We start from the raw sequence: 22,759 nt of genomic DNA on the forward strand, positions 1-22,759 counted from the left end.
TGTAAAGTGCTTAATATAGTGCCTGGCTCATAGTAAAGCTCCATGAGTATTAGCTATGATTATTACTACTGCCTGTCTCTTTGCAGGATGCTGAGTGAACTCATGCAAATGCATAAGAAAATTGGTCTGGAGGAGGAGGAGAGATAATTGATGAGCCAGCTTCCACAGAGGCATTTCTGAGGCCACTGATGGGGGAAGGGAGCTGGAAGGGTGAATTCTGAGGGTGGGAGGAGCTAAGGATCCTGTTTGGGCTGGGAGGACTGGCTGGTTCTGCAGTTCTGGGAATAGAAGAAGAGAAGGAAGAAGGCTGGGGCACAGGCCCTAAACATGTCTCAGCAGCATGTTACTCAGCAGGGTCAATTGTTGGCCTTCAATTATAGCTGGCTACCATTCACCTTCTCAGGATCTCAGCTGTCAGTTTCCCTCGGGAGGTTCCCTTACTCAAAAGCCAGGCAGAGGACTTTTTCTTTGGAGAATACTGAAGCCAAAGAGGTTTTGTGGAAGGCCAGAACAAACTAAAACTAATGAAATTTTGTGCATAAGGCATTTGCATAAATGGAAGTTCACTGTACAAATGTAAGAATGATTGTTAATACTCCCAATAATAGCAGTAACAATCTTTTAATCTCGTTCTATGGAGTGTGGTTGCTAGAGGTTGACACACCATCTCACATGGCAAGAAACATCCCCAGGATCCACCTGCATGCAGAATCACAGCTCGTATTCTTCTCCCCCTTTACTAAGACCTCATCCTCCCAGAGTCACACACATAATTCAGCCTTCACTGAAATGATTCTGACACTATTGAGGCTCCCTGGAGAATGGATGCCACGCAGAGGCGGGGAGTGTGGGCTCCTGACTTCAAGCTGCGGAAGGCGAGGAATTGATACAACTCCTAAGCACCAAGGACTCCACTCCTTTGGCGATGAGAAGGGCTTTGTCAAACCCTGATGGTTTATTAATAATTCTCTCAACTGAGGCGAGCTCCATCCTTATCAATTGACAAGTATTAAGTGAGAACCCTCTGTGAGGGATGTAAAGAGGTTTGGCAGAGCTGACAATGTGGTAAAGGAGACAGACCACGGACATATATAGATTATTCACAATACAAAGCAGTCCCTTTAAAAAAGAGATGAAAGCAGCTCGAGCAAAGTGGAAAAATATAAGATAGTCAGGAGACCTGACGTCACTTAATCTCTCTGAGCCTTAGTTTCCTTGTCCTCTTGGAAAGGCAGCCTAGTGGCATTGAGCGAACATTAGCTTTGGAGTCAGACCAACCTGACTTAAAATTTCAATTACCTCAAAAACTAACTAGGGGTCCTTGAACATGTTACTTAACTCCTATGTGGTGCAATTACCTTCTGTATAAATTGGGGTATAATAGTAGCCCATACCACATAGAGTGGTGGTGAGGATTAAATGAAAGCACACATGTAAAGCACTAAGTATAACGCCTGGCACATGGTAAACACTCAATAATCAATTCCTATTATTATAATATGCAGAGGGAAAGGCAGGGAATGTTTGGAAATAGAAGAGTTTTATTTTCCTCTTCGGCTCCTTACATGTCTGACATTACATTTCACAGGAATGCAAACTCAAAAAGAAAACTTACATGTAAACAATAATTATAATATCATTCTGTGATACCTTTTATATGCCTCTCCACTATTGCTGCCTAAATTTGGTGTGATCAAATTTACAGAACAATGAAATAGCAGAGGAGGTAAATTATATACTCCTTGTGAGCTTGGGTACCTCACTGAGCTTCAGTTTTCCCATCTGTAAAATGTGGCTAAGAACACCTACTTCACAGGGCTGTTGTAAAAATTAAATTAAAATGTGTATAAAGCACTTGGCACAGACTAGGCAGAAGACAAAAGTTGGCTCCATTCCCCTCCCTCTTTTATAAAAATAGGAATAATAAAGAATCAACCTTACCAGGTAATTATAAAGATGAAGTCAGGCAAATATACAGTAAAAGTTTGTAAATTCTAAGACCCCAATAACAGGCTTCATGAAACATTTGTTATGTACCAGGCTCATGCAATTAACAAATGTTAATTAATTAGGTAAACATTAATTAAGTGTCTCCTAAACACAGGACACTATTTTAGGTGCTGTCAGTGATACGGAGAGATCAAGGCCATTAAAGTGGGTGATCCCCTGCACACAAGAACAGAACATTAAAGACAGGACCTTGAAGGATGCTCCCATTTAGGGTTCCAGTGAAGAATGCAGAGCCAGAAGGAGAAATCATTGATAAGAACACTAGTACAGCATAGCATCCTCAGAGCCAAGGAAAGAGAGAGTTTCCATAAGTAGGGAAAGATGCACAGCATAACACTCTGCAGAGAAAGCACATAAATCAGGACATGGATATGTCCCCTTGGATTAGGCCTCCAAGATGGCATTGGAAGCTGCAGTGAGAGGAGTCTTAGTAGAGTGTGTGTGTAGTATATGCTGTGGACGGAAGAATGAGGATATGGTGAAAAGTGAGGAGGGCAAGTCTACACTACTCTTTGAAGGTGTTAGGGAATAAGGCTGAGAAAAGGAAGATTGGATGATAGCTGGAAGGGGACTAGGGTCAGAGAAGGGATGTTTTCATATAGAAGAGTGTGAGTGTCTTCGTGGGCACTGGGGAAGAAACCCATAGGGAAAGAGAAGATGAATAAGCAGGTGAGAGATGGTTATTGAATAGGCAGAAGTCTGAGAGATGAAACTGGGGAGGTGAAGCTAAGGGAGGAGGGACTTTCAATCAAAACAGAGAAAGAGATCCTGGGGGTGCAAATGCTGCCAAGTTGTCAACAGGATTGAGAACTGACATGGGGCTACTGCATATAAACTTAGGAGCTATGAAGGCCATCAATAATGGGAGTGGAATGGGAAGAAGTAAAATAGTGGCCATCCATTTGAGAAGTTTTGCAGATGCAAGAACAGGTAGAGAAAGGCTGAGGGAAAGACTGTGTTTTGTGGGGAAGGTTGGTATCTGTGGAGGCAGAGTGAAGGGCTCAATGGAAGGGGAAAGGCTGAAAGGACAAGAGAGTGAGAGGCTCTTTGGTGGCTGAGATGGTAGCAGGATGAGAGGCTGAGCATCAGTGAGGAGGACCCCTGCGAGTGTCCCTTCTTCCTTTGAAGTGGGAAAGAAAAGCAAAAACCCAGAAAGGCCAAGATTCTGCATTCAGTCCTTGAACCTAGCCTTGGACACTAATATTACTACTCCTGACCCCATACAGGGCATCTCACTATCACTGAGTAGATTTGAAGGACAGTCTCTGAGGATAGCAAGGTGTGTGATTTGGATGGGGGAGGTGGAGGTATACTGGTGGCTCTTACCCTGGGGAAGTGGGAGAGAGCCATAGCCCCAGAGCATGGCCCAGCCAGGAGAGCCAGCCATCTGTGACCTAGACCTATGCCACACAGTGTCTTCCTTCCCAATTTACTCCCTAAAATTGCCACCCTGGAGCTCCTCTTGAAAACAAAATTAGAGTCCAAAGTCACTCAGAGTCTTGAGTTTTCTTGCTATTTGCTAAGGCACTGGGTGCCCAGAGTCCTGTGATCTGGCCAAATATTTCCTCCACTGAGGGCAAAAGAAGGACTTTCTGAATATAGCCTGGTATTTAGGTCTTTGACACACACACATAGCCTGTTGAATGCATCATATGGCCTTACTGCCACTTGATCTGACCCAAGGTATGGCCCCTCCTCTCTAGCATGGCTGTTCTCTGGCCCTAGGCAGGTATAGCTCTGATGGCCCCTCTTTGCCTTGCCCCTTAACTTACAGTCTAACAAGTCTCCTGGGATTTGGAGGGTGGAACAGCAAGGCAGTTCTAAGCCCAGGGTGCTTGAAAGTGGGAGAGAATGCCTCACCTCAGAACTCAAGAGAGGGGGGCCTTGAGTGGGTGCCAGACCCAAAGCAGTTTGAAAGATAAAGTAAGCCCTTAGTTTGTTTAGTCCTGGGGCCAGATCTGGTGTTCACATACCATCTCTACGGTGTCTGGGGTGTAGGAATGCAGAAGAGAGGGACAAACAACTCACTAGGCAGAGAAGACTGGGCTCTGGAGCTAGCCCTGTGCCCCTGTTTAAGACTTGGGTTGTCCCAGGATTGAGTTATAGTGGAGGAAGACTTATTTGCATTGACCAACGGCAATTAACAAAAGAGGCGATTAAAAGTGAGCGAAGCTACAAGCTCAAAAATGTCAGCGGTTGGTGTGCAAGAGAATTCCTTCATTGAATTATCTTCTCCCTCCACCTTTTATTCCCTCCCCTTTTGCTTTTCTCCCTTCTTCTCCTCTGTCCACTTCTTGCTTGCTCCATCCACTCACACCTGCAGCTCCTGATGTGAATTCTCATGATCTACAGTCAAATGCCCTTAGTCCTGACAGGCTCATGAGGGTCCAGCTAAGCTGTCTGATGGACCAGTCTGTGAGCAGATAAACCAAGGGAAGCAGCAGGCAGACCCTGCCCCCAACCTAGTCCCCTCAGGGGTAATGGCAGCTAAACCAATGAACGAGAGTGGCTGCCCCGAAAATAATCAATAAATCACTTGGAGTCTGAGACAGGTAGAAAACTCCCCAGCAAACAGTGCTCAGGACATATTCCATGACCTTCTTTGCCATGAATGTCCATGGTGCACCAACCACACAGGCCTGGCCTAAGTCCACTCTCAAGGTGCCACTCCCAGATTCCACCTGACCCATCTCAGTTTCAGAGGGAGGTCATTCATTCCAATGGGATGTGACAGGTGCCATCTTCAGGCGCCTGCCTCTGCTCCCAGTGGCAGGGACTGTCGCTGACTGCAAATCCTCCAAGTGCCATGCTGGTCTAAAGAGAGCAAGTCCCGGGGTGGGCAGATGACATTTCAAAACCCTACGAATCTAAGGTGAGATGACAGTGTGATGTAATGGACCATGCTCTGGACTAGGAAGCTGGACACTTGGCTTCTAGTTCCATTTCAGCCACTAACTTGCTAGGTGATGTTGAGTAAGTCACTTGCCCTCCCTGGATCTCAGTGTCCTCCCTAGGATGTAAGGAGGTTGGACTAGATGATCTCTAATGAGACTTCCAGTCCTCATACGTGAACCCTGAAGTTTAAAAAACAAGCAAACTGTTTTTTGGAAAAATTCCAACTCTGATTAGATTGTGGGGGGACTTTTTCTCTAGGGCTTCCATCTAGCTGCACTGCCACCAAATCCCTCACTCCAAACTCCCACTCAGTACATGCAGCCATTTTCCAACCACCCAAGCTCCATCTGAGACATCAACACCAGTCATAGGTCTAGATTGTTCCTCCTACTGAGCTAGTTCTGAAGTTCTTTGGGCTGGGCCATTCTTATGGAATATCTGTGGGAGGGGATGTAGCATTGAATCGCAGATTTTAGTATAGGTAGGTGAGGTGGCTACCTAGATGAAGAGATTTCCTCCAATTTTGTATCTACAAACTTTTTAACATGCAGTAAAATTGAAAGAATGATACAAATATTTGTACATACCTTCATTAGCAATTTGCCAAATTTCACACTCTCCTCTCTCTTTCTCATGTATTGCAGACATTATGACACTCCACTTGCAGATACCTCAGCACATATCTCCTACAAATAAGGATATTCTTAGCCAGGAAGTATTTTAAGGGCTTTGCAGTGCTCAGCTAGGGGAAGGTCTCCAGTCTCTAGAGTCCAAAGGGAGTCAAGAAGTATCTGAGGTCTACAGACCAGATTTCAGCCTACATAGGAGCCAAGCACAAGAGAAGGAGGCACAAACAGTGGTCCAAGTGCAGAATGACCTTGGGCAAGTCACTTCCCTTTCTCAAGCTTCGTTTTACTCATCTATAAAATGGGGTTTGTGCTAATCTCTGTTGTGCCAATCTCCCAAGCTGTATGAGGTTCAGATGTGAAAATACATACAAGAGCACATTGGGAGCTGCCACACTTAAATATTGGAAGGCAAGTTATTTACAGAGACGACCTTCAGAGCTAGTACAGCACAGGAGCAATAGCTTTCCTTGCCCCAGGCCTGGAGGCCTCTGGTAACCCATGAACTTGATAGTCCCCCTGCTCAGCCCCCACACTCTTGTTACTGAAAGCCACATAATTTTCATCTATAATGGAAATCTCAGTGGCTCACGTCTTTTTCAGTTTTTCAAAGGCATAAACACACACCCTAGTTCTTTTTCCAGATAACTCCATTTTCTCTTATTGATTATGGCACAAAACTAAAAGATCATCTACTTTTTCTTATTTCTGACATTTTTTTTCTGTGCTCCCCCTTAATTCCTACAATTTCTCCCCACCCTGTCAGGACTTTGAGACTTAAAAAATTCTATCATCCTGCCTACCCTTAGCTCAAAGAGCAAAATGCTTTACAAAATTAAGTGAGCATTTGGGATTTTTAACTTGATTTTATCTTTTCATTCAACCAGAGGGGTATGTGTGTGGGAGATGCACTTGTCAACTAAAAGCAATTTCTCTGCCTCCTTGGGGACCAAAGCGTAATCGTAGCTCTATCTTCCTGGTGTCAGGATGAAACTTGCATTTTCCTGAGTGGTGTCAGCACACTGACAGACAGCTCCTGGGATCTATTGAGGAGTACGGGAAAAGAACAGGAAGGGGGTGGCGAAAGATCTCAAGGCTGGTCTTGGCTCATCTCTCTCCCTCTGGGTGACTTTGGGCTAGTCACTTACTGTCTTTTGCCTCAGTTTTCTAACTTAAAATATGGGAATAATTTTCTCCTATTTCTGCCTCACAAAGACGGTGCCAGGACCTTGTCAGGCTTTGGTGATATGAAAATGTTTGGAAGTAATAGAGCTATGGGGAAAAACTAAAGGGCTGTGGAAGCAGTGTAGCCTACAAATGCTAAGTAGCTAGCAAGGAACTTCAAGTTTTTTGAGAACTCTATTTGAGAAATGAGGAAACCAAGGCCTTTCTGAGCTTCAGAGAGGTCCCAAATGGTCCCCCATGATTTTACTATATGTTCACCATGAGTCCAGATAAATCCTTCTCAAACAGAAAGGCAGGGAGGCAAAGTCTTGAGGTCCTAAGTCTTATAGAGAACACATAAGACCCTGTACACTCCATGTAGACCTTCTGATAGGACTCCTCAGAAGGGGGTTTTGGGAGGCAGGCTTGCTAATCTCCCAATTCCTTCCATGGGCCTGGGGTAGTTTCCTTGGTTATCTTACTCCTGAAATTGCAGAGACCTTCATAACAACCTACTGATGGAGGCGGGCAGGGGACAGGGATGCCCATTTCAAAGAGGAGTCTGAGGCTCAGGTTGGGCAGACATACTTACATCCATTCAGCCAGTCAGTCAACATGCCCAGTGTAACTCATGATATTTTAACTTTAAATGCCATGCTCTTGCCACAGTGCTTCAGTTGCCTCTTGCCTGATGTAAGGACCCCAACAAGTAGGGAGTCCAAATACAATAACTTGACTAAAAATGCTATATAGACACACACAAAGGATTCTTAGAAAATCCAAATGAATGACCTTTATGGAGTACACTCATTTTGAATGCCACTAGACTCAGGAGTCAGCTGTCAAGTTTTGAGGTTTGCTCTATTTCAAATGCTACATATTTACCCATACACCCAAAGGAAGTAGAATGGGGTTAAAGGGATCAAGTTCACCAGATGGCTTCTCCAGTGTTCCTTGTAGCTGGAGTTCAATGGGACGATACAGTGGTGGAAGGTTTTCAGAGAAAGACTTCTTTCCTCTATATTAGAGTTTCTTTAACTTTATTGGGTGTAGAAGCCTCTATGGCGAGCTTGCTAAAAATGCTGTTTTCTGGTCCCCATGCCCCATCCCCAAGGGAATCTGCATTATTACAGCACATTCCAAGTGATTCTGATGCATCTGATCCAACGGACCATACTTTGGAAAATCCTGATCCATGACAAGGTTTACAGACCTTGGATACTTGGAATCCCATTTAAATAGCAACTTTTAGCTTGAGTGCCAGGTACTTTAGAGTTTCAGGGAAAACAATGGGAAGATTTGAAATCTTTCTTCTTATGATCAGCAAGCCCTCAGCTTGACTTCATCATTGTGCCTTCTTCCCAGCTAGAACATGTTTTCTTCCTGCTAAAGATTTCATGGCAAACAATGACCTAGGTTAGGAACAGTGTGCTTGGCTTTTAATAGGAACTGCAATGAGAGACCCTTAAGAGGCAGCAAGCTGTCAAGCACTAGCCTTAAGCTGTCAGAGTGAGGATAGATATACCCAATGTGTCCCTTGTGCACCTTGGGGTCAGGGGTTGCAGGTGCAGGCTAGCAGGTTCTTGGCTGCTAAACTGGGATGCTAAGGACCTCTGCAATCTTGGAAAGGAGGTGCCATGATGAGTTATGTGGCCTTGCACAGGATGGGAGCTCCGCATTTTACTCACAGACCAACTTTCAGCTGTTTCTCGGTCACCAAAGCCAGCCTCAGTGCCCTGTGCCAACAGCACAAATCCAGCCTAAAGGCCCCAGTCTTTCCCTTACCTAACTTAGTCCTTTATTCAGCAGACAAGGTTTAGATTTGTTTTTCTATAAGTAGTATTTTCTAGCGCAGAAAATGATATATATTTATTAAAGAAAATATGGAAATACTAAAATATGGAAATAATAAAACAGTTAAAAATTGCCCATAATTGCATTGCTTAAATACAATTACTATTAAGATTCTGGTGTGCTTCCTGCTAGTGCTTTTTCCCTACGTATAAGCTTATTATTTATTTGCACTGTTTATATAATAGTATGCATACACTTTGCATTTTGATTATTTTTCACTTAAAATAATCATAAATGTATTTTCAGATTATCATATAGACTTCCAAATTATACATTTGAAAATAATTGTGCAATAATTCATGGAGTGAATCAATATTATATACATAGCTCAATATCTTGCACGCAGAGGCCATTTGATAAGTATTTGTTAAATGAATGGATGGATTGATGGATATATGCATTCCCCTATCATGTGACATTTAATTAGGAACAAAGATTTTCAAAAGAAACACTAACTAAGTGGCAGAGGAGGTGGGTCAAAGGAAAAGGAGTAGGGAGAACTGCTAACTTGATTGTTAAATAAATTTTTTTTTAAGAATTCTGAACTCTATTTCCTTTTTTCTTTTTTTCCAAATGAGTAGGCTTTGGTTTGCTGGGAGTTTGTTCACAACTATTAATATCCCCATTTTACAGATAAGGAAAACCAAGCCTCAGAGAGATCAAATAATCTTAAGATTACATAGCTAGTACAAAGCAGAACTGGGCTTCCAATCTAGGTCTGTGAGCATCCTTAGCTTTGTTCCATTACCACATAACACATGCAGAAAAAAGTTACAAAAAGAGATAGAGGTCATGAGTTTGTACTTCAGGTAGAGCTATTCTAGAAGCAGAGAAACTTCAGTTACTGAGGGCCATTGGATTAGGACTGGGCAGGCAGCCTTTATGCCATGAGGGAGCCAAAAAAAATCTCATTCAGCTGGAAAAAAAAGAAACCCATTGAGGCCATTACAAAAGCTGGTGGTACATAAGCTCATGGGAAGAGGTAAGGCCGAGATTTCAATATCCAGAGCCTGAAACTGGACATTTCTAGATGTCAGACTTGTTTGGCTTAGATGACTGGGTATTTGTACAGCAGAAATTGGTAAAAGAGCAGGTCTGGTGAATGTTTGTTGACTCTGATTGCTTTTAGAAAACAGAAAATTGGAAATGATTTAGAAATTGGTGCAAAGGCAGAGGTACCATGTTTCCCAGAAAGGAAGGAAAATGAGTGGAAGCCCTTTAAACTTTGACTATAGCCTGCTTTGCTAAGAATCGCATGGCAAAATACAGATGATTTTTCCATTTTATGCACCCCCTTTGCTGCATTAATGCTAGTATCAGTGGTTAGCAAAGCAAATGTAATGACTGCTCTCCCCAAAGGACCTGTGATTGCAGCTTCCGCTCCTCAGGCCTGCAATTGAGCTGTTGGAAGAGGATTTTTCATATTTCTTTCTACCTCCTCACTAGCATTTTTGATCAACAGGGCCCCATTTTCCCAGTGGAGATAAACAAGGCACAGAGTCACGTTTGTACAACTGCCAATGGAGAATTGGGGGAGAAATTAATTTGGGCCCCTGGAATTGAAAAGAAAGAAGCCTTTCTTGCCCGATATGGTCCATCTCTGGTGGCTGCTTCTACCCCATGATTTGGGAGTAGGGCTGGTTTACTACCACCAGATGCCCCAAACACTGAACCTATTATGATATGTGCCCCCATATGTATTTAAAATTTAAAAAAATACAAAGCCATAAAAGTGCAATGAAAGCTAACACAGTACCCCCCCATTGAAATATCAAATATCAAATTCTTTCTAAAAATAAATGTTGGTGACCCTCCTATGCCAGTGGCCTGAGCAAAAGAATAGGCGGTGGAATCCGTAAGTCAGCGGCAACTGTGGGGGGGGCACTCCATATTTATACACACTTCACACTGTGTTCTTTTACCTCAGTTGAAGATCAACCCCCCTCAAAACAAAGGTTCCCAGGCAGGAAATCATCTCCCTCTTCCCTGAAGGATCCACAGGGCAGGGACAGTAAAATTACTCTCAACTTTGGGGCTTGAGGGGCAAAACTCTCTTCTCACATGCTTGGTCCTCGAGAATGGAGCAGTGACATAAATCAGATTTGGAGCTACTCACGGGTGAGGTGATGCCTCCTCTAAGACAAGGGGTCCCCAAGGGCAGGGAGGCAGTGCCTCCCTTTCCAATTCAGGGCTCCTAAGGCACACGCCACTTCTCACCTAGATCGGGCCTCCCAAAGACTGAGATGAGGTGTCTGCTAAAACGTGGGGTGTTTAGGGCTAGGATACAGTCTCGCCCTCGACCTGAGGCCCCCTAGGACAGGTGCACTATCTAGCCCTGAAATTCCAGCTTCTGGGGACAGGCCCGCTTCTAGGCACCAGATTAAGGGTTCCTGGGAGCGGGAGCCTCCCTTCCCTCTCAGATTCGGGGCTCACCGGGGCAGAGATGGCGTCTCCCCTCAGACTGGGCTCCCCGGGATAGGGGCACGGTCCCGCCCTCAGAGTCAGAGCTTCCCGGGACAGGAGCTGTATCTCGGCCTCCCTCCGCGTGGCGGGGAAGGGGCTGCGGGACCAGCAGACTCTCCTTGGGCGGGAGGGGGGGCTCCCTTGAGGCCCTGCCCTCTTTGTGACTGGCCCGAGGTGTCCGGTGACCAAGAGACTCTTAGCTGGGTGCAGGGTGCGGCTCAGGGCGTGGTCACCGGGGGCTACTTAGGGCGGCCCGCGCGGGGGCCGGCGCGGAAGCTGTGTGCGAGGCTGCGGCGCCAAGCACGGGCAATGGCGTGGATGCTGGACTGCCTTTTCGCGTCGGCCTTTGAGCCCCGCCCCCGCCGTGGTGAGTGGGGCCCACCGAGTCCGGGGGCTGGGGTGCTCCGCCAGGGGCTGCGGGAGGCTGCAGCCCCAGCTGGGTGCCCTGGGGCTTGGCTCTCCGCCCCTTTGCCTCCCTTCCCGCTGGCTTTTAGCTAATTGTTCCTGGCTCAAGGACTGACCCGTCGAGGCCCCGCATAAATCAACAGCTTTGCCGGGAACCTCGAGCAATCGCGCTAATGGCTCGGCGGGACGCGGGTCGAGCGCGGGGGCGGAGTCGCTGGCTCAGCCGTCCTCGGGGGCAGCCAGAGCGTTGGGGCTGGACGCGTAGGAGCGCAGTCCCGAAACCCAAGGGCCCTAAAGGCCCAAGGATGAACGTCCCTGGCCAGGCAACCAGGGCCCGGGGACCCTGAAGATGGAGTTGGGGGAGATCCTTTTGCCTTGAAGCTTGTCCCCCTTGCCCTAGTCTCAACTGCAGAATATCAACGTGGGCCCCTCAGGGTCATCGAATTCAACCCTTTTATTTAAGAGATGGTGACATTGAAGGCTAGAGATGGGAAAGGCCTGCCCAAGGTTATACAAGAAATTGGCAGCATCTGGTTCTGCTGAGCCTCTGCCCCAAATCACCCAATGGCAGAGGCCTGGGATCTTCAGTCTGGGTCTTCCCCTATGTACTTGAGATCGCGCTGCTTTCCCTATCCCTGTGGAGTTGAGGACATAGGTGTGCAAAAGATCACAGCACCAGTGTGATATGTGGGTGGCATTTCACCCCTTTCCTGGAACTGCTTCTATAAAGTATAATTTGGAAACTGATTTTTTTTTCCTGCTAAAGTTTCAGGAGACTGCTATTTTCTTTCTGAGATTTCCCAGGACCCCGACCCATACTGTCCTTCACTCCCCCTTGGCAGGCCCCACCCCCTGTAGGCTGCCACCTGCCCCCACTGCCACCTGTTTTTCCATAGTCTCCACCTCCAAAATCTATATTGGTGAGAGTGCGTCATTGGTCACCAGCCATAGACCAAACCTGGGGTTGTCTCCTCTTTCCTCTGCCCCCTCACAGGCAGTGGGGGAGGGGAGGCCAGGAGAGGAGGGACCTCAGGAACTTAATTCTGCAGAAACTGGTTTTCAGTCCTTGCCAGCCCCAGCTCCCTGCTGAGAACCATCCCAAGGGTCTGACCTACTACTAAGGGACTGCAGCTTGCTTAACAAGTTCAAGGACAGTCCCTGGCAGGCCACAAGTTCGGTGGGAACGAAAGAGATCTGCATACACACAGAGAGTTTAATTTTTTGTTCTGTATATTTTTTCAAGTATATGTGATCCTGGTGAATCAAAGAAAATAAGGGAGTTGTATAAGATGCTTTTTAAGGCTTTATGGCTCAAATACCCTACCCTGGAAAACGGGTGAAGGAACCATTACACCTCTGCCTGGAGTGCAAGGCTGTCGTGTGACTCCAAAAAGATCCAGGATATGAAGGCTCCTTTATGAATAACCCCATTCGGAGAGGGTCAGTATCATACACGGAAGCCCACCCCCATCTAAAGACAGCCATTTTTGTTAGAATTAGAAGGCTTTTCCTTAAACTGAACCCAAATCTATGTTTTTCTGGCTCTGGTGGTGACCTTCATGACCCTTCCAAAGGAAGAGTGCCAGCCTTCTTCATTCCCCCACCCCCACTCACCCCTGTGTTTATCCAGGCCAAACTTCCCCAGTTCCTTCGTTTGTTTAACATGTGACATGGCTACAAGGCTCCTACCCGCATCTAGCTGCTCTTCTTTGAACATACTCCAAGTTGTAAATGCCCAGTGACCCTGACCAAAAGAGGATGTCCAGCTGTGTCCCTGTAAATAGAGTCCTGGATGGCTAACTTTCCCTCTTTGGGGAATCCACATTCACACTCATGGTACACAGATACATAGCCATAAATATATACATATGCACACATTCCCACACCCACACAGGCCCACATACAAACTCATGAATGCACACACACACAGTTCACATGCATCACACACATTTCACACACAACAATATAACCACATCATATGGTATTTTTCTTTCTCTTTCTGGCTTTCACTTAGTATGATAATTTCTAGGCCCATCCATGTTGCTGCAAATGTGGAATCTAAAAAAATAACACAAATGAATCTATTTACAAAATAGAAACAGACTCACAGACATAAAAAACAAACTTTGGGTTACCATTGGGGAAAGGGAGTGGGCAGGGATAAATTGGGAGTTTGGGATTTGCAGATACTAACTACTATATATAAAATAGATAAACAAGGTCCTACTGTATAGCACAGGGAACTGTATTCAATATCTTGTAATAACCTATAATGAAAAAGAATAGGAAAAAGAATATATATGTATGTATAACTGAATCACTATGCTGTACACCAGAAACTTACACAAAATTATAAATTGACTATAATTCAATTTAAAAAATTTTTAAACAATATAACCACATTACACATCACACACACAAATCCCATGTAGAGGCCATACAGTTCACACAAATAATTTATACTGGAAGCTACTTTCTTCACCTGAAGCTACTTTTTTTTTTTTTTTTTAAAGTAAACTAAAGTTCTTTCAGAGTCTTCACTCTGTATTTAGTTGTTTGAATCCAAATGTAAGACCTCATATTTGCTACTGCGTTTCTAGTCTGGTAAGACTTGTCCTCCTACACACTCCAGTGGTACACCACTGCCTACACCAGCTCTGTCACTCTTAAAATAGCAGCTAATACATGTGAAGTACTTCCCAGATGCTCGGCCCTACCTGGTCTCAGTCCTTCACATGTATGATCTCACTGCAGTCACACAACATCACTTTGAAATAAGCAATTAGTCTTTGGGTATTCATTCACTGTTCCCCCTGACCCCCGAGAAATACTGTGCAATATGAAAGGTAACTTTGTGGGTAACTATTGATATTCTGCGGGGCTATAATTGCCCTTGATGCCTCCCTTCAAATGCCTTCCAGAAATTCTCAAGAACCAGGGGTGGGGGGAAGTAGCTGGCCTCTGACTAGGAAGAATGGAGGAGGCATTCTAAATGTTCTTTCAACATCCCATACCCACCTCTTGCTCAGGAGGTAGCTGGTATGTCAGAGCAATCTTTTGAGGGTGGCGATGGGCAATCGATGGCCATATGAAGTCATTTAGAAGAGGCATCATTGAGATCTGGGAAGAATGGGGACCCAGAAAGGTCTTCTTTCCCAGGGAGAGGGACAGCACGACTGACCCACTTGAAATTCTCTCCCCAGTTCACTCTTGGCATTGGATTTAGCCTCAGACAATTGGGCTTCTGGAAAGCAGCCAAAACTCTAAAGCTGAAGGGACCCTGGGGCCCACTTTACATACAAATTTGATCTTTTCTTCAAGTGGGACCCAATCGATTTGCTGAGGCCAGGCCTGGTTGAGCTGCACAGGATTATTTCCCAGAGCTGGGGCGAGTTTGTCAATGAGACACCCACTCTCCTGGTCACAGCATCAGACTAGCACCTCCATTCACCAGTGGCAGGACTTCCTAAAGTTCTTTTGTGAGTCCTTTCTTTGCACCACAAAAATATTTCTCCATAGAGAAAAAAAAATATGACACTCTGGAGTTTGGGTTCCTAGGTTAGGCCACGCTTTACTGACCATAAGGATAAAATGCAGAATCTGTGCAATGAAAACTGGCAGAAAAATAATACTCCTGCAAGTGTACCTCAGGCTCCAGCAGTATAGCTGACATTCATCAAGCTTAAATATCAAATGACAGAAAGCATACTGGGCATTGATAGAGCAGGATACCAGGTCCCTGAGGGTGATGATGGCAATGGTGAAAGCATCTTTCCTTTTTTTCACGCTTATCTACTAAGCCAACCTAAATGTCCAACAGTAGTGCAATGGTTAAATCAACTATATGACATATCCACTTGTTAGACTCATCTACATCCATAAAAATGGTGTTTATGAAGAAAATGTAGCAACACGGAAAATGGCATTATAACTGTATCAAATATGCATTTTTAAAAGACTGGAAGAAAATTCAGTGACAAGTTAAAGTAAAATATTCCATTAAGTTGGTGGGATAATAGTTATTTTTCTCTCTGTTTTTTTCAGAGGCTGGGAGCACCTGAAGGCCTAAAATCTCTATCGAGTTTGTTCTTAAATTACTCTTATAATTTAAAGGAGTTTTTAAAAGGCTAATTGAAGGCCTACAGTATACAAATAGTCCATACAGTGATTTAGAATCCCACTATACATAGCTTAATCTAAGGGATTTTTTTTTCCTTCAAATTTTAGTTTAAATGTAGTGACTAAATCGGGTCAGCCAAATGTGATCTTCACAATGATCATGAACTGTCCCCTAACACTGGGTGGGAAGAGACAGAACTGGTTTGAATCCCAGACCTGCTTTTATAGTTTTACTATGAGCAAGTTTCTTAACCTCTTTTAAAATGACATGATAACGCCTACATTTTCAGGTTATAAAAATAATGATTATTATTTTTAATAACTATTTTAAATGGTTATATTGTTATTGTATATATCATTATATTAAGTGCCTTCTATGGCTCAGTTATCAAAAGATGTGTTTATTCCTTCTCCAAATATTTATCATGTACCAGTCACTTTACATTAATGATCTCATTTAACTTTCATAACAACTCTTTTAACTTTCATAACAACTCTTTGAAATAAGTATTGTCATCTTCATGTTAAAGACAAAAGCTCAGAGAGGTTCAGTAACTAGCTCACTGCCACACAGTAACTCAGCAAGGATTACAACCCCTTTTGGTCTGATTTCAAAGCTTGAGTGAGATTAAAAGAGATAACATTTGCAAAGCTTCTAGCAATATGCTGATATAGAGCGGACATTTACTAGGTGGTCAATACAGTGCTAATGATGTTCCCTTGCCCAGAGTCCAAATTCTGGTCTTTGATCTGCTTGATTACTTATAGATTCCTTTCTTTGAAAAGGTGCACATTTCAACTGGAAGATGCAATGCAAACACCACCTGTGTCCTTATTGCTGGGGCTCTGAGTCACTAGGAAGCGATTTCTGTTTCCTTCTGGCAGTATCATTTGTTCTCACATGTATCAGCAGAAGTAGGTAGATGGCATGTTTGATGAGCCTTGGCAGCTACTGTCACGTTTCAGATACACTTCTTGAGAAACCACGCGGCTTCCTTGGGATAGACACCCTCTACTCAGCAACTGGTAGGTCCCTGCACTTAGGGATGCTTATTAAATGGCTGGGGCCTATCCTGAACTTCTGTTCCAATTATTCTCTGTATGCTATGGCTGACCCTTAATTGTTACCCCTCCCACTTTCTTCTTCAAAGCAGGGGCTACAAGACCTCCTCAGAAGCAGACAGGGGTAGGAGCTGGAGAAGAATTTAAAGTCCTAAATCCTTAGAGGGACTCATTAAAAGATTATCTTGCCTGGGGGAGTCTATGGTCAGTGAAGGGTAGCATGCAGGATGAATAAGAGGGATGAAGGAGAGGGGGGAATTGAAGGCATCTTCCAGAGGCTGGGAGCACCTGAAGGCCAGCCTCTCCGAGCTTTTTCTGCCACGAATCTCAATACTTCTCTACTCTGGAGCCTCTTGATCCCTCCCTGGATTCTATCTGCCCCGTGCCCTCAGCTTCTTAACCTCCCCCCACCACTCCCTGCCTAAATGCAGCTTTAGCTTGTAGTGACTTGCTTTTGTCTCTAGAGGGAGGCAATAGCATCTGGGAGGAAAGGGCACAGACTGGGGTCTTCTCTCACTTTACCAAAGGGTAGATTTTATTTTCCTTTAACTGGGAACAGATAAGTAACAACTTATTGGAACTGTATTTTAGGTGCTGCAAAGTATATCTCAGAGAAACATCATCTCTCCCCTCATCTACTGCACCCCCCAACCTTGGTAGCTGCTAGAAAAAAAGTGGCCTTGTCAGCCCTTCTTAATTTCTAGGGTAGAGGTGAGAAACAAAACAAAACAATAGTCAGGGAATACTTATGCTGCCACTCTCTTGGGTGCAATGGCACACATGTAAGAGATAGCAACAGGACTGGGTCCAAAGCCAGGGTTGGGGTAGGAGGAAGTCTAGACACTGAGCAGGTAGTTCGACACTTTCCTGTATGTAGTATTATATCTGAAACCTTGGTCTCATTAACACTGCCAGGGGGAACTGCAGAGTGAGAATTGGACTTAGGGTCCAATTCTTCCGGGCTGCATTAGGCTGATCAAAACATCACCCTAAAAAAAGAATGAAATAGTGCCATTTACAGCAACATGAATGGACCTAGAGATTATCATGCTAAGTGAAGTCAGTCAGACAGAGAAAGACAAATATCCTATGATGTCACTTTTATGTGGAATCTGAAAAATGATACAAATGAACTTATTTACAAAACAGAAACAGACTCACAGAAGTGGAAAGCAGATTTATGGTTGCCAAAGAGGAAAGGTGGGTGGTGGGGGGATAAATTAGGAGTTTGGGTTTAGCAGATATAAACTACTATAGATAAAACAGATAAACAACAAGGTCTTACTATATTGCACATGGAACTGTATTCAATATCTTATAATAATCTACAATGAAAAAGAATATATATTATATATATGTATAACTGAATCACTATGCTGTACACCAGAAACTAACACAACATTGTAAATCAAATATACTTCCATTAAAAAAGAAAAGAAATCACCCTAAAAGAAGAGGGGCTATTTCAAGAGTGTCAGACACACCAGTAATGAGGAAAATTGGCAGCTTAGTCATTCAGCTTCAGTCCCTGAACACCCTGGTTGAGACATTCTGAGCTATAGGAAAAGGGGAGAGAGTAAAGCAAGAGAGGGAATTAACTAATCTTTTATTGAATATTCACTATACATGTTAAGCATTTGGCTGACACTTTCCAAATTTTACCTCCTTCAGTCATCTGAGCATTTCTAAGGCAGGTATTAACATCTCCAATCTACAGATGAGAAAACTGAAGTTCAGAGAGATGAAGTAAACTTCCCAAGATCACACAGCAACTAAGTGATGGAGCTGGGATACAAACTCAAAGCAATTTCACTCCAAAGCTCCTCTGCCCCTAAGGAAAAGAGGAAGGTCCTGATATTTAAAGGGTTTTACTTACATAGGAAATCCAAGATCTCTCTCTTCAATAAAACTCACATTTTGATGCTTTACCCATACAGATTCTTGTGTTTAGGGTGAAAACTAGGAAATATTTGTTTACATTTGGCAGTAAAGGGGATTATTAAAGTATTTTTCCACCTTTACAATTCCCCATATAATCCTCATGTTATGAACCCCTAAGAGAGGGAGTCTTATAGTGGGGATTTTAAACTCCAAAGGAAGTGTGTGTGTGTGTGTGTGTGTGTGTGTGTGTGTGTGTGTGTGTGTGTGTGTCTATTCTATGGTAGTGGCAGGGTCCTGGTAGCCCCTCCTATCCCATCATTTATATGAGTCAGGGAAGGAGGGAGTAAGGATAGCCTTCCGTCACACTAATTTAGAGCTTCTGGTCCAGAACTGCATCTTTGGAGCCACAGCTCTGGAGCTTTTGGCTTCTTCAAAGTTGAAGTTTGTCCCCGATTTCACAAGAGCACTGGGCTGGAGTGAACCAGACAGTCTTTCACAAATCCAAGTGGGACTTACACAACAGAATTTAGATAGGTGGGGCAGTTGTGTGTGTGTGTGTGCGTGTGTGTGTTCAGGTGGGAGGCAGAGACCTCACATGAGCGGCTGTGAGGGAGTAGAAGTGAGGTTGGTATATTCAGAGGCGAGTGAGGCGGTGTCAGACTAGCCCCACAGCAGCAGGAAAGCCAAGTGCCTGAGATGAGATGCTGGGAGACACCAAAGTTTATGTGAACTTCTTGTACTGACTTACCAAGGGGCTTCAGCTAATCTGTGTCCTGCATGACTTAGACTGGCCTCTCTAGACAGCCCCCCCTTCTCTAAAAATAAAAAAGACTTTCTGGCTACATAGTAGTTTAGGCAATGCTTTTCCTGCTTACCCAGGATGAGGTGCTGACCCAGGCCCAGCTGGGGGGGAAGCTTTATGGATGTTCCAGCTGCTTCTTGTCTGCACACCAGGCTCATTTGTGCCAGTTGAAAGGGCACAATAATAACAGTAGCAATTTAAATCGTGCTTCGTGCTTCTCGCTTTCCCCCTTGAAAAGTGGCGAAGTGACTCATCACCAGTGAATTGTCCCTCTCCATCCACCCCCTGACCTCTTTGCAGCAGTCTAGGCTGCTTCCCTGGGGGCTGAACTAGAAGCCAGTTCTTCCAGCGGCCCTTTAGCTGCAACTCAGCCAATGCCCCCCCCCCCGATAAATGTGTTAAAAAATGCGATGTATTGTTTTAATTTGAAATTCTCAGATGAGGCTGCTTGGAGGCATTAGAGCAGCATGAGCCCCATTAGGTAAACGCAGTGCCCCCCGCAAACATGAATAATACAAAATGGGGCCCATTCAAGAATCTTTTTGAAGGGGGGGCTCTGCTTGTTTTCCTATGTGCAGTTTGATATGGAGATGACTGGTTAGCTTGAAATTTACTACATATCAACTTCTGTGGGTAATGCCGTAAAAATGGGTCCGAGGGAGCTATGAAATCATTCCCTTATTCCATCCTGACCCTTCACCCCCATCCCCATCCCCAATTCCCCAGATCCTAGGGCTAGAAAATGCTCATTCTCTGTTCTTTCTTTCAGCACCAGCCTAAGGAGAGCTCCCAGAACTGGAGCTGGTGAGGTGCTTATGAGCCTAAGATAATTAAAGATTTTGAGGTGTCAACAAAACAGGTAATTAGGTGGAGAAGGTATCAGCTGTCTGGGAGACAAAGAAAGTAATTATGCTGAGCACTCTTGGTGCTGTCAATAAACTCAAAAGAAAGTTTGTTGCGAAATGATACTGTTTGATAAAGACTTCAATGCCTGGCATTGATGACTCTTGATGAGGCTGCTTGGTAGAGAAGAAAGATCTAGTGAGCTTGCCAAACCTGGGTTCAAATACCAATTCTGCCTCCCACTGGCTGTGTGACCTTGGAGAAGTTACTTAACTACTCTTGAGTTTGATGTGTGATGTGCAAAATAGTGAGAATCATAGCTCTATCTACCACATAGGATCAATGTGAGGACTCAAAGAGATAATGCATGTAAGAGCACTAGTGCAATGCCTGGTACACAATAAGTGCTTAATAAATGCTAACATTATTGTCAGAATCATTATTACTATTCTTACTATATACCAGGCATTCTGTACAGGAGCCCAAAGTTTAAAAGGAGAGACAAATAGTTGTAGTTCTGTATGATCATGTCATGAGAAGTATGAAGAGTGGAACTATGATAGCTCAAAGGAGGGTGCCCACAACTGGGAGGGAGGGGTACAAAAAAGCAGAGAAAGTTTTGTGAGTCCTGAGTTAGTTCTTAAAAAAATAAGTAGGAGTTTGTCATCAAGCCGAGGGTGAAAGGGATTCCAGGCAACTGCGTCTGCCCACACAAAGCCAAAGAGGTGTGAAACAGCCAGGCCTTGAGCAAATAGTTGGGCTTTGCTGGGCACCACCTGGGATCTCCTGGAGGGGGGCGGGGAATCAGTGACCAAGAATCTTTGCAGTTTACTCCCACCAGCCCCTGCACCGCGCCTTAGGCGCCCTACCTGGCCAGTCACCTGCGGCGCCTTCCTCTTCTTTCCTCGAAGCAGTCAGGTAAGCTCACACCCTGCCCCAGTGGGCCTTGTGCACCCAGCGGTGGGCCAGGGGACCCAGACCGGGCAGGTCAGACCAGGGGGTGACCCTGCCCAGGTCGCGGGCCCCTATCTCCTTCCTTGTCCCAGTCCTGGAGCAAAGCCCCCAACTCCCGATTAAAAAAAAAAAAAACCACCAAGCACACAGTCACCTAGGTTCTTTAGATAACCCAGTGCTCTCACACACCACACCCTTAAACTCACACGGCAACCCACCTCCAAGACACATGCTGTTTTCTGCCGTCCATCCTAGTATATACTCTGGCCGCAAGCATCCCCACCACACACATGAACACATCATACCCACCCAAAGACACACTCACACCGCACCGTCACACACAAACCTTTGAACACACTCGTGTATACAGAAAGACACTTTGCTCACTAACACACACACTACAACAAACACCGCCTGTAAATCCAAATTGACACAGCACAGCTAAGAGTAAACACACACCAAACATATACACACAAGCTTCAAAGGGCACACACACATACACACACTGCATACATATACACACCACAGCACGACCACAAACCCCGGCAGAAGCATACATCAAACACACCCACATCCAGACGGCACCCACAGAGTGACACTATAATCGGGCAGAAACATACAACCTGAAAACGTGCACACACAAACACCGCACAAACACAGGCTCCACGTCCGAGCACAAATCAAATGCACTTCACACCAAGCACTCAGACTAAAACATGCAACACACAGCCCACACCCAGCCACACACAGAACTCACACACAGGCGTACCTCACTCGCGCGCGCGCGCGCGTGCACACACGCGTACATGCATACATACATACACATATAGCCCGCCCTCTCCTTCCCTCCGGGCGGAAGAAAAGGGGGTGAGGATGGGAGGAGGGGGAAGAAAGGACAGGGGGATGGGCTGGCGAGGTGCTGCGGGCACAGCCGCTCTTTTCCCTTTGACTTGGGGTATTGCCCCCATCAACGCGCCCGTTCCCCATTCCCAAGCAAAGGTAGTGAGTGAGTTGGGTCCAGACGGGGTCCAGTCGGAACCCGGAAAAACTGGAAGGTCCGGGGAATCCGCCGGCGGCAGGCGGGCACGTGAGCTCTGCGGGGACCCTGATTCAGCGTCTGCTCGACCCCGCCTGAGGCTCCTCCTCCCTGAATCCTCCCCCAGACCCCGGTACCGCCTCGACCCCTGCTCCTGGCGGGGGAGGGGCGAGCTTGGGGGCGGGGGTGTGTGCAGGAGGGGAGTTATTTCTTCCTTCCCCTACCTGAGACGTTGAGCAACTGTTAGGGGTGGAAGCTTTTATTGGTTGCGAGAAGTAAGAAGTTTAGATCTGCAGACAAGCTTTTTACAAAACCTGTTCTAATCTAGTTTGAAGACGTTTCTTAATGGAGAGCTCACTATTTTACAAGGCAAATAATTTTTACATAAAATGTAAAGGCTATTGGAAATCACTGACACCGTGCTGGGCACATAATAGGGCGTTATAAATGTCCCTCCCTCTCGTTTTTGTCACCAAATCTGGCAGGGCTATTTGTAGCCCAGCACCAGCCCGCGACAGCTCTTGGGCAGTCGGTAAGCTCTTTTTCCTTAGCGCCCAAGGAAGCCCTCCTGAGAGCAGCCGCCTGGGCGGGGGAGCCACCGGCGGCAGGGGGCGGTAGAGTCACCGAGGGTGCTTTGTGCTGATG

General features: G+C 45.2%; 1 protein-coding gene across 14 annotated transcripts in view; it reads left to right on the forward strand.

The window, feature by feature from the left end:
- The window catches only part of ARHGAP36 (Rho GTPase activating protein 36), a 152,503-nt gene that overhangs the window by 108,989 nt on the left and 20,755 nt on the right, over window positions 1–22,759 (forward strand). For 3 of the 14 annotated variants that reach the window (XM_074359860.1, XM_074359861.1, XM_074359864.1), the window contains 2 exons: window positions 20,051–20,140; window positions 20,952–21,042. The exons of 5 other annotated variants lie outside the window; for them this stretch is intronic. Coding sequence is in view for 2 of the 9 variants with exons in the window: in XM_074359857.1 (XP_074215958.1) it covers window positions 11,322–11,379 (58 nt within the window). In the remaining 7 variants the exon portion in view is untranslated. Of the gene's footprint in view, window positions 1–11,221; window positions 11,380–20,050; window positions 20,141–20,951; window positions 21,043–22,759 lie in introns of those variants that run through there. 6 more of the 14 variants (XM_074359863.1, XM_074359859.1, XM_074359857.1 and 3 more) reach the window with 4 other exon arrangements.

The sequence above is a fragment of the Camelus bactrianus genome, chromosome X (assembly GCF_048773025.1).
Source record: "Camelus bactrianus isolate YW-2024 breed Bactrian camel chromosome X, ASM4877302v1, whole genome shotgun sequence".
Taxonomy (NCBI): Eukaryota; Metazoa; Chordata; class Mammalia; order Artiodactyla; family Camelidae; genus Camelus; species Camelus bactrianus.